Source organism: Eutrema salsugineum, unplaced genomic scaffold (genome assembly GCF_000478725.1).
Source record: "Eutrema salsugineum unplaced genomic scaffold, Eutsalg1_0 scaffold_6, whole genome shotgun sequence".
Taxonomy (NCBI): domain Eukaryota; kingdom Viridiplantae; phylum Streptophyta; class Magnoliopsida; order Brassicales; family Brassicaceae; genus Eutrema; species Eutrema salsugineum.
In genome coordinates this window covers 7,082,816-7,093,598 of record NW_006256547.1, presented here as the reverse complement: position 1 = coordinate 7,093,598, position 10,783 = coordinate 7,082,816, and the positions used below count along the sequence as shown (strand labels likewise).

General features: G+C 34.2%; 2 protein-coding genes across 2 annotated transcripts; one reads left to right on the top strand and one right to left on the bottom strand.

Annotated features, from left to right (window-relative positions):
* Positions 1-410: 410 nt before the first annotated feature.
* On the bottom strand, positions 411-2,226 carry LOC18011783 (expansin-A15). The gene is made up of 4 exons (XM_006395677.2): positions 2,138-2,226; positions 1,890-2,023; positions 1,476-1,788; positions 411-1,246 (listed from the first exon to the last, which is right to left on the bottom strand). The coding sequence occupies exons 1-4, from the start codon at positions 2,143-2,145 to the stop codon at positions 940-942; spliced, it is 762 nt and encodes a 253-aa protein (XP_006395739.1). The 5' UTR covers positions 2,146-2,226; the 3' UTR covers positions 411-939.
* Positions 2,227-8,258: 6,032 nt separating this feature from the next.
* On the top strand, positions 8,259-10,594 carry LOC18011782 (KH domain-containing protein At4g18375). The gene is made up of 6 exons (XM_006395676.2): positions 8,259-8,369; positions 8,658-8,721; positions 8,818-9,311; positions 9,391-9,756; positions 9,835-10,089; positions 10,202-10,594. The coding sequence occupies exons 2-6, from the start codon at positions 8,697-8,699 to the stop codon at positions 10,397-10,399; spliced, it is 1,338 nt and encodes a 445-aa protein (XP_006395738.1). The 5' UTR covers positions 8,259-8,369; positions 8,658-8,696; the 3' UTR covers positions 10,400-10,594.
* The last annotated feature ends 189 nt before the right edge of the window (positions 10,595-10,783 follow it).

Genomic DNA, 10,783 nt, shown 5'->3' with positions numbered 1-10,783 from the left:
CACCAGCCATTACGTACAATGCAAAATTAATTACATTCAGAAATAATAATAGTCACTTCAAAATAATCATGGAATAACATTCTTCCAAAAATTATGATCATTTTTTACGGTAAGAAAAAAACTATTATACACGCCATAAGAGAGTGCATAATTTGACTAGGCTTTTTGTTTTGATGATTAACACCCAAGAAAACTGATCATAAAAGTATAAACACAGGTAGGTAACTATTTATTTATTTCTAAAAGTGGGATACTTGCAAGATTTATCATTGCTTAGAATGTTCATAACATCACATGGGCATTGCTTTCATTGTTTTTTACTGATTCTCTGTGACCAACATTTCCAATATTCACTAACAATTTCAACGTTTCAAATAATTAACTGTTCTTCAAAACGAAAGTCATTAACTTCAAATCACACAAAGCACATAAAATTCATACTTGGTAACAAAACACTTATCAAGCCCATAAATTAAGCTTGATCATAAGCAGCCCTTACAGTACAACTTGCCAACAAACAAAGAAAAAACGACCCAAACAGAAAAAAACACTTGGCGGGTGGTGAAATTCCTCCTCTGCCACTACCCACTTCTGCTTTTTTAAACCAAAGACAGAAGTTAAAAAAGACAAATGAAAAAGTGATAAAACAAAGGAACCCATTGGCGTGAAACATAAGAGGTCCCTTTGCTAAAAGATTACACAAACCACTCGACTCAATACTCGCTAAAACCCTAGACCTTAAAATGACTAAAAGGGCCCTCATAAAATAAGCCCTTTTCTCCATTTTACCCTCAGAGTCAAAGAAGAAGTTTTTAAGGCTCTCCAATTAAAACCCTTAAAAGCCTAAAACCCTCTCGCTCTCTCTCTCCTCCATCCTCAACACCACACAAACCCTAAACTATATAATAAACGGAGTTTTAATATGGAATTAAAACAGTTTCAACGGAATTGACGACCGGTGAAGGTCTGTCCGAACGACCAGCTAGCCGGAGCAATGTTGTTGGAGACGACTGTTCGACCATCACTAGCAGTAACCTTAAAGGACAAAGCTTGACCGTTCAAAAGGTTGTTGCTTTGCCAGTTCTGCCCCCAGTTCCTTGACATTTGTTGCCATCTAGTCCTCGAACCTTTAACCGCCACCGAGTGAACATCTCCGGCGCCGCCAACATTGGTGACCAAGACAAGGTTGAAGTATGAGTGACCATTGATTGTGAATCTTATTCCTCCCCTTCTCTTACACGGAACCCTACAAATGAAAACAAATCAACCATTAGTAAAATTTACAGCCTTCAGAGGAACAAACTATGACACACACAAAACTGCATAAAGCCTGAAACTTTTTCGAACGGTAAAAATAAAATGTTCAATTCTGTTAGAAAACAGAGCAAGAAATAAGATTTATCACACCAAAGTTAAGAAATTGCATATAAAGATAGAAGCTTTACCAACAACAAATAGTAAAAATGTGTGTTTACCTTCTGTAGGAGACAGGGACAACACCAGCTTTGTAATGAGCAATGCGTTGGAAAATAGGCTGAGAGAGATCGAAATGGTGAAGCGGTGGGTTACACCAACCACCGGCGTTATTCGGCAACGCGTTGTTCGGAGGACAGAAGTTTGTGGCCGTGACAACGATTGCACCAGGCAAACACCACGCGCCGTCGCTCTGACACCGGATCTCGAAACACGCGCCGCAGCTTAGCCCGTTGTTGAACAGTGCGGTGCTTAACGCCGCCGTGTTGGTTCCGTATCCTTGACTGTAGAGATTACCGTACCCACAAGCACCACCTAGACATCAACAACAGCAAAAAAAATGAGAAACTTTTCTAAATTTCAAGACTTCACTGAGTCATTTCATCGAAAAAATTGACTTTTTTTTAGTCACTTACCCATAGTTCCTGAAGCATCACTACCACCATAGAAAGTGGCATGAGCATTGACCCAACTAGCGTCATAACCGTGAACAGAGCATACCATTGCAGACAAACCCATCATAAAAATCCCCAAAAGAGCCATTTTTCCCCTGAAAATTGAACAAATTTCAAACAAAATTAGAATATTGGAGACAGTTTGCAAGAAAGAAAGAAAACCGTTAAATGTGGATTGGAAATGTAGGTAGAGCGAGAGAGATGTTTACATGAACATTCTCTTATGAGAAAGAGCAGAGCTTTACAGAGAGTGAGAAAATGGAATGTGAAGGAGAGAGAGAGTTGCTTTGATGGGAGTGAAGAAGAGGGTTATGGTTGGAGGGGGAATTTATAGAATGTTCGACCCTTCATTTACTGTTTTTACCTTTTTACTGCTTTTAACCTTCTTCCTACGGATTTTTATTTTATTTATTTATTTATTTATAACTATAAACATCCTTAAAAAAATGTTTGTTACATAGGGGTTTGATTTATTTGCAGTAGAAGATATTTTGAAAACCGGTTTTAATGGTATATTTGCAAGGTCTTGCGGACGATTACCATAAAAAAAAAATATTATTTTTTAGGAGTACTATAAAAACTCGATAGTTATTGTATCTTTTAAATAATCATTTAGTGTTTTGCTACATTTGTCTGCTTGTTCATCTGTTCAACACGTACGTTCCATTACTGCATTTAAGCTTGCAAGTGTTTTTTTTTTTTAAAACATTTAGTTTGTGAGTTTTCATTTTACGTTTAAACACCAAATTTACATTTGCACAATATTCTGTCTTTTGTTTGGTTCCTCAGGTAAATTTCAAATTCAAAATTTAACATTCCAACTTTGTATTTTTACCAATGCTTAAATTTTACAAAAGTACGAATCTCCACCAAAGCAACAACAAAAAAAGGTCGGATTCTTTTTCTATCGTGTGATAATTTCTATGTAGGTATTCAAATGTTTTTAAATATTAAATCTTATTAGAAGCTAAAAAACTTTTGAAAAGAAAGAAAAAAAAAAAGAATCACGAGCCTCGCTTAATAAATTTGGAGAAAGAGAAAGCACATGGGAGAGTTGCAGACGGTTTTGATGGTTGGAACTTTGGAAGCGTGTGACTCTTCTTCTGCAGCTTTCTTCCTTTAGTATCTTTATGGGCCATCTCCACTTTTCTTCTTCTTTATTTTCCTTTCTTAACAATAGAAACATTTTTCATTGTCTCCATTTTGTTGAATACATTCACTTAGTTTATTCATTTATTATCATTTTGTATACATTTGTGGAGTATTTAAAAATAATATTATTCGTATCTTTTTTAATGCTGCGTCACGGTTAACGATATCTACTATGATTTGCTGTCTGGAGCCTCGTCATTAACACCGTGATTTTTGGAGAAATCATGTTTATATTATAGTATTAATGTTATCTAACCCTTATATAATTATTAAGAACCATAATCACTAGTTCCAATGTGGTCAAAACATTTTTACTCCGAACAAAATAATCTCCTCATCTTGACTCATCAACATAAGTGGTAAAACAATTGGCTTCCTCAAAAGCTGTGAAAATTCGTTTGCTCTTATGTCTTTTTGCAGTGTTTGCAGTCTCTTCAGTCCTCAAATATGTTTTCTTACTTTTTCCTCCAAAAGATGTTAGAAACAAAATAAATTACAACCCATCTTTTTCCTGACATTTATGTTTTTTAACTGTTGGTCCGACTATGCTTTGACTGTGAAGCTGTAATACCACGACGAAAGTTGCATATTATTAATTGTCTTTTTTTTCGAATTTGTTATTTGACCTCTAATTTTCAAGTAGGTATACTACTAAATTACATGCGTTTAATTATGTTATCTCCCTAACGACCACTAACCGTTCAACTATATTCAAGATTTCCAAAGGCAGCCTTTTGCTGTTCCTCTTCTTTTGAGGAATTTGTCTATTACTTTATTAGATGTTATCTGGACCGTTGATAATATTAAATCAACGGCTAAGATTGATCGCCTGCTGCACGAGCACAGATGATTCGCGCTCCGCCACAGAATTCATGTATTTAGCAAATTGCCATTTCTTTTTGACCAAAAAAAAAAAGCAAATTGCCATTTCCCTAAGTCCAGCTTAATTTTAACATAGATTTAATTACGTAATTTTTTGTGTATAGTAGGAATCATCTAACTACTTGTAATTGTAAGTTATATCCAATTATCAAGAGATTTTCATTACAAAAATTATGTCATTTATTTTTGGGTTATTTAATAATTATGTAAGTTGGTCCTCATATTTAATTCAAGCCAATACTTCCCTCCCTTTTTTTAATAAGAGTTGAAGGTTGTTTTCTATTGTAATATAAATGTTCTGATTTTTATTGTATTTTAATTAAAAAATAAAAAGATCATCAGATCGATTACAAAATTATCAAAGGCAAATATCGCATACTCACAAGTCACAATATTGAATGACACCTAGATGAATATTATGTTATGGTTTTGAATCTAAATAAAAATATAAGCATAGGTATATAAGCATGGGTATATGTTGATACTTCTTCCGTTTCACAAAGAGTGTCGTTCTGACACTTTTTTTTTGTTTCAAAAAGAATGTCATTTTAGAATTCCAATGTAATTTTTAACATAAAATACCATTTTTAACCTCAATAAATTCAGAAAATTAATTATAAATATAATTCCAAAAATCATTTTCTGCAAATTAATAAGGGTATAAGAGACCTTTTATCTTATTTCATAATTTGTGTGAAGAATGTCAGAACGACACTCTTTGTGAAACGGAGGGAGTATATGAATATCATACAAGTGACAAAATGGTAATTTATATCGGAAACTCGGATTTTATTAGATTAGTCGAAAATATAACTGAGTTCGTTTATTTGAATAATAAACGAATTAAGACTTAGAAAACTTAAGAAGCAATGAATGTTTTGAGTTCTCAGTCTCTAAGTCTCTCATGAATTTTTTGTGTCGATTCCTCTTCCTTTATATATGCCTCCTAAGTCGGTTTTCACGGGTCTTTTCTGCGATATGAAACCGAGAAAATTTTCTTTTTCTCTCGGCAATTTCCTCTCTTCTCGGAGATTTCCTTTTTTTTGTTCGGAAACTTTCCTCTTTTATTTGAACTCGGGAAACTTCTCGATTCTTTAGAGAAGTTTCGACCGACTTCGGCTTATCGGGCTATGTTCGGCTCAAAAGCTCGCCCGACCCAATTTTTCCGGTATAATTCATTCGTAAACCGGACTTAATTCGTGTTGATCTTGGTTTGTACCGGAGAAAACTGAGGGTGCGGTTTTCACCTCCAACAATTCAACACGTCATAAATTTCAAAATATTCACCAAAAGAAAATTTCTTTAAAATTTCATTACACCAGAATGTCAGAAGTTAATTTTGTATGGACAGAGTAAAAATTTAACATGTTTATAATTCTTATGAAAAGTAACAAAACGGCATGTATATTGGCACTCGTGTTTTCAAGTTTTGACGTTGGTTTGGCCGCTTGACTATAAAAAAGTAATGATGGGTTTAATTGATAACAGTATAAATTAGGTAGCAGATGATCAAATTTAGAATAACTTCAAGCTACCGACAACTATTGTTAGGCAACTAATCCCTCGAGTTTTTGTAGCATGAATCAGGTTTAATAATTGGAGAAAAGGTCATATGTTAATCATGATCAGGCACATGACTATCACTTTTGTTTCACTGCTCGTGAAAACCGGAGAGGTCAAGTTATAAAACCATTCTTTATAAAAACAAAAAACAGAGTAGCTTAAAGCATAATCAACGAATATTGTATATGACAATCAATGGCAATAATATAATACATTTTAAGTGCTTTCCTGCGGATATATTGAAGAGTAAACATTTTGTTGAACTTCAATTATTTTATCTATGTGCTCGTGTCCTTGCGTTTTTTGTTTGTGATATGTGAAGTTATTTTTGTTTTTAATAGTTACGATTTTTTTTTTTAATTTTATGACATGCACAGACGTGTGTACATGGACCATGGTCACGAAAAAGGATAACGGACAAGGTAGGTATCACGAGATTTACGAGGAAACACTAATCTAAGGTCGTCTTAAGATATTATCAACCTTTAAATTAAACCTAACATATTATTTATTTGGTTCTACCATTTTCTCAATTAGTTACCTCAAAGAACGGTACAATTGTTTTTTAAACTCATGTGAGTATTCGTTGTTGAAAGATACTTACTGATAACTCAATTTGAATGTTTTTAGACAAGATTTACTATTTGTTTTTTACGTAGAGACTTGAAAACGTGGGATCTATGTTTAAAATGGAGTAAGGATTAAAAACACATGCTAATCTCATACTAACTTATATAAAATTGTATACTAATCCCAATTGCAACCTTATAATAGCTAGCTGTAGAAAAACCAAAAATCATACTCCTGACCTTATAATAGCTAGCTGTAGAAAAACCAAAAATCATACTCCTGACCAATTCAAATAAAAATGAAATATAAAGTCTAAACCCTGTCCACAAATTCCCAAAGACTCATATTGAAAAAAGAAGAAATCAATTAAACGAAAACTATTTATCCAAAAGCCTAGAGAAACTAGAAAATTGTTATTTACACTAAGTAAAGAGACTAGCAGACACCCACTCGTAGGGCGAGAGGGAGATAAGAGGCCTACTATAACATGGGTAAAGCGAAGTATGTCTTGTAACAGCTTGAAATCACAAAATCTTATGTACCCACTTCATATCTTTAAAAAGTTATACTTTGTGATTTAAGAAAATGTTTTTATTTGAACCAAAAAAACGGAAAATGTTTTCATGTTCAGAAAAAACTTTATCTACGCAAGAAATGTCATTTCAACTGGTTTGAATGTTTTTACCTCTTTTAGTGTATATGTAAAATTAACTTATTTGGCTGTTGAAGACAGAACTTTTAATAGTTTTTATGATCAACATTTTCATGAAATTTTTCAATACAATTATGAACGTTTCGAAGCTTTAATCTTTTGAGTTCCTCCTAATTAAAAATTGTGTTGTTTAATCGGTACGAATTACGCTTTATATTCGTATCTTCTTATTAAATAGTTGATATTTGTTCGTCGTTCCCGTGATCAAAGCTTATGAAAAGGAGAATAGTATAAAGAAATCCTGATTACAAAAGATTATGAGACTCACTTTCCATCTAATATATTTCAAATCGTAAAGTAAAATAAAAATATTATGAAAAAGATGACAACAGAAAAAACAAACTGTAATAAAATTCTACAATATAGGTCCGTGGCCGTCAGTAGCCCACTACCGACAGTAAATATAGCAGGCTTACTATACATAGTTATCGAAATATAATTGTCGAATTATTTATTTTAACAAGTGTGCTATCGTAGATGGTAGAGTTTATTTATTGTCTGCCTAACTATATAATAGAAGAATCAATTGATTTATTTGTGAGTTTTTTTTGTCATATATTTCCAATTTTCCCAAAAAACATTTATAACTATAAGACTTACGGAAACTAATTCCATACGTAAAATGTCGTTTGATAGAAGGCTCGGCTATATAGGCATGCAAAAGTTTAATTAGTTGTAAATGACAATTTTTTTTTTCAATATTCAAATATGCTAATCATATTATGAAATGCCAATGACATGTTTAAGTTTAGATATGTTGGTCGTCCGAACTTGAAATCTGACTGTTTTTTCTTCCCCATTTATTTTTTTTTGGTTGCTAAAATCCCATTGATGTTGTTATTATATAACTATTCGAATTGAATCTACAATTTGAATGTAATGCCGACAAAACTGAACAATGCTAAAAGGTGACCACATTACAAACAAAAAAAATCGTCTAAATACTTTATAGAAACACATAGAATATATATATATACATACATATATATATATATATACATATGTTGAACACATGGAGGGCATTATTAATGTATTGGTAATTCGGATTAGTCCAGTAAATTTTGTTTTTAATTGATTAATTTCGTTTTTCTTAGCAACAAGTAATTATCCGATTATGATTAGTTTAGTCACATATCTGATCTCGATCGACTCGGCCAATAATTCGATACCAATAAAACTGGTACGAAAAAATTAATCATGGTATGATTATTACTTTCTTCATTCTTTGCAAATTTTTTGGTCAACTCATTTCATATTTTTCGTCACGTTCAGAGTGATTCTAGATCAATTTGAAATTTCATATTATTATGAATTGCTTATTTAAACAGGACTACGTGTCGTCACGACGCGAGAAAGAGCAAAGAGCTCACACGTCACCTTTCACTTGCTCTAGGCCTTGAGGAGATTTACGTGAATTAGCCCAAAGTCTATTATTCATTTTTCATTCTCTTCAATTTTGAAAAACCAAAAGCCACAGGAAAACAATCGGCGAGGCTGTTGCATTTTCCGGCAAGACGACGACTTCTCCGACGGATTGACCGATCATCGCTTCTACTCTCCGGGTAGAGTTTCCTGTTTTCAGTTTCCGTTTCAGTATTCATCAAATGCTACCAATTTTTGTGGATTGGTCGTGTGAGAATCTGATTTTCGTTGGTATTAACTGCAGACTGCAAAGAAACGAAGTTCTTATGAAACTTTTGTTGTTGTGTTGCTTCTTCTGAAAATTTGTTGATTGTAGTCATATTCTGCTTTAGGGTTTCTGTTCTTCTTGCTGATGTAGGAACTAGGGATACATTTGAGTCTATCTGGAAACTAAGATGCCCTAATTTGGAATTACCTGTTTTCTTCAGGTTCCTTTAGCTTTTCGATTCAAGTAGACTGTTGCTAAAATGGCTTATACGAGGAACATTTATGGTAAGAGATATAAGCTTTAGTTGATTTTTCAAATTTTGATGTTACTTGAATCGGTGGAAGTTTGAGAAACTGAGAGCTTTTTTGCTGATGATATAGATAATAATGGTGTTGGATCAGAAGACATTGTGTATCGTTACTTGTGTCCTTTGAGAAAAGCAGGGAGGATTATCGGCAAGGGTGGTGAAATTGCGAAACAGATAAGGTCTGAGACTAATGCAAGCTTGAGGATAAACAAGGCTTTGCCCGGTTGTGACGAGCGTGTTGTTACTATATATTCGACTAGCGAGGAGACGAATCATGTTGAAGACGATGGAGAGTTTGTTTGTCCTGCTTTTGATGCACTTTTCAAGGTTCATGATATAATTGTGGCTGAAGAACTCGATACTGATGATTATTATGACGATGATTATAACGAGAAACAAACAGTTACTGCGAGGATGCTGGTGCCTTCAGATCAAATTGGTTGCCTTATTGGGAAAGGTGGACAAGTGATCCAAAAACTGCGTAATGAAACCAATGCTCAAATTCGTGTTATCAATGATAACCTGCCCATTTGTGCTTTGGCTTTGAGCCATGACGAGCTTCTTCAGGTAATGCAACCATTTTCTCAAGCTTTGAGTTAGTGTGGTTATTGATTTGTCCTAATGAATGTTGTTGGTTGACTCTCAGATAATTGGAGATCCCTCAGCTGTTAGAGAGGCTCTTTATCAAATTGCCTCTCTGCTTTGTGATAATCCGTCGCGGTTTCAAAACCATTTTCTGTCTTCCTCAAGTGGCCTGCATCAATCCGGTGGAATGCTAATGAGTCCTGCGTTGACGAGCTCTCACAAAAATTACTCTGCGTCAAGAGATGTTGCCGATGCAAGAGAGTTTTCTATCTGCTTGATATGTCCAGCTGAAAATGTTGGAGGTGTGATAGGAAAAGGCGGCTCTTTCATAAACCAGATTAGACAAGACTCTGGTGCGACCATTAGAGTAAATACTTCAGAAACCGATGAAGATGATGACTGCATTATTTTCATATCATCAACGGAGGTAATGCAAACCTTTTCTTCTTTATGTGAATCTGATTCTGAATATGTGAGATGTTAAAACCGAATTGATGTACAACAGTTCTTCGAAGATCAATCCCGAACAGTGAATGCAGCATTACGCTTACAAACTCGGTGCAGTGAGAAAGTGGGGAAAGATTCAACTGATTCTGCAATCTCCACTCGTGTGCTTGCTCCTAGTTCTCAAGTAGGGTGTCTCATTGGAAAAGGTGGAGCTACTATTTCCGAGATGAGGAGTGTCACAAAAGCGAATATCCGCATTTTTCAAGGCGAAGATGTACCAAGAATTGCTCGTGAGGACGAGGAGATGGTTCAGGTAAAATAATTTCTTGACCCTTTATCGCTTAATGCTTCTCTATTTTGTCTGTTTTAGAGTGACTTCTCAATAAGGTGAAATAGTATCTTTTTTTTTTTTTCTTGCGGTATAGATAACAGGAAGTCTTGATGCAGCAATCAAGGCTCTTACGCAAGTGATGTTGCGATTAAGAGCTAATATATTCGACATGGATCGTGGTCTTGTCTTGCTTCCAACATTCTTTCCTTATATCTCTCAGACAACAGAGACTTTGAGCAAGCCTAAGCACAGAAAACGCGAGAACCATTCTCATGGGTTCTCTCACTTTTGATTCTGAACTTCAACGCGAGAACCAACCGTGTTTTGATGGTTGGTGTTCTATGTTTAGATACTTTAAACACTTTTGATTCTGGGCTAGTTTTATAACACTTGGCGTTTTTGGGGATCCAAGGAAAAGAAGATTCGGGTTCTTTTTATTATTTTTCAGTCTGAAGAACCTATAAATGCATGAAGCTCTTAAAAGAATGATGATATATTTTTTTTTTGTAAGGTTCATATAATTATCACAAGAGTTTGTCATTTTTTATTTTCCATACTGTAAGAATAGCGGTTTAACACTTTCAGTTTTAAATTCGAAAGAAATAAGAATCCACAATTTAATTCACAAAAAGTCAAAACAACGTTTATGGCTTTGGTGAAAAGACCCATAAGAAGA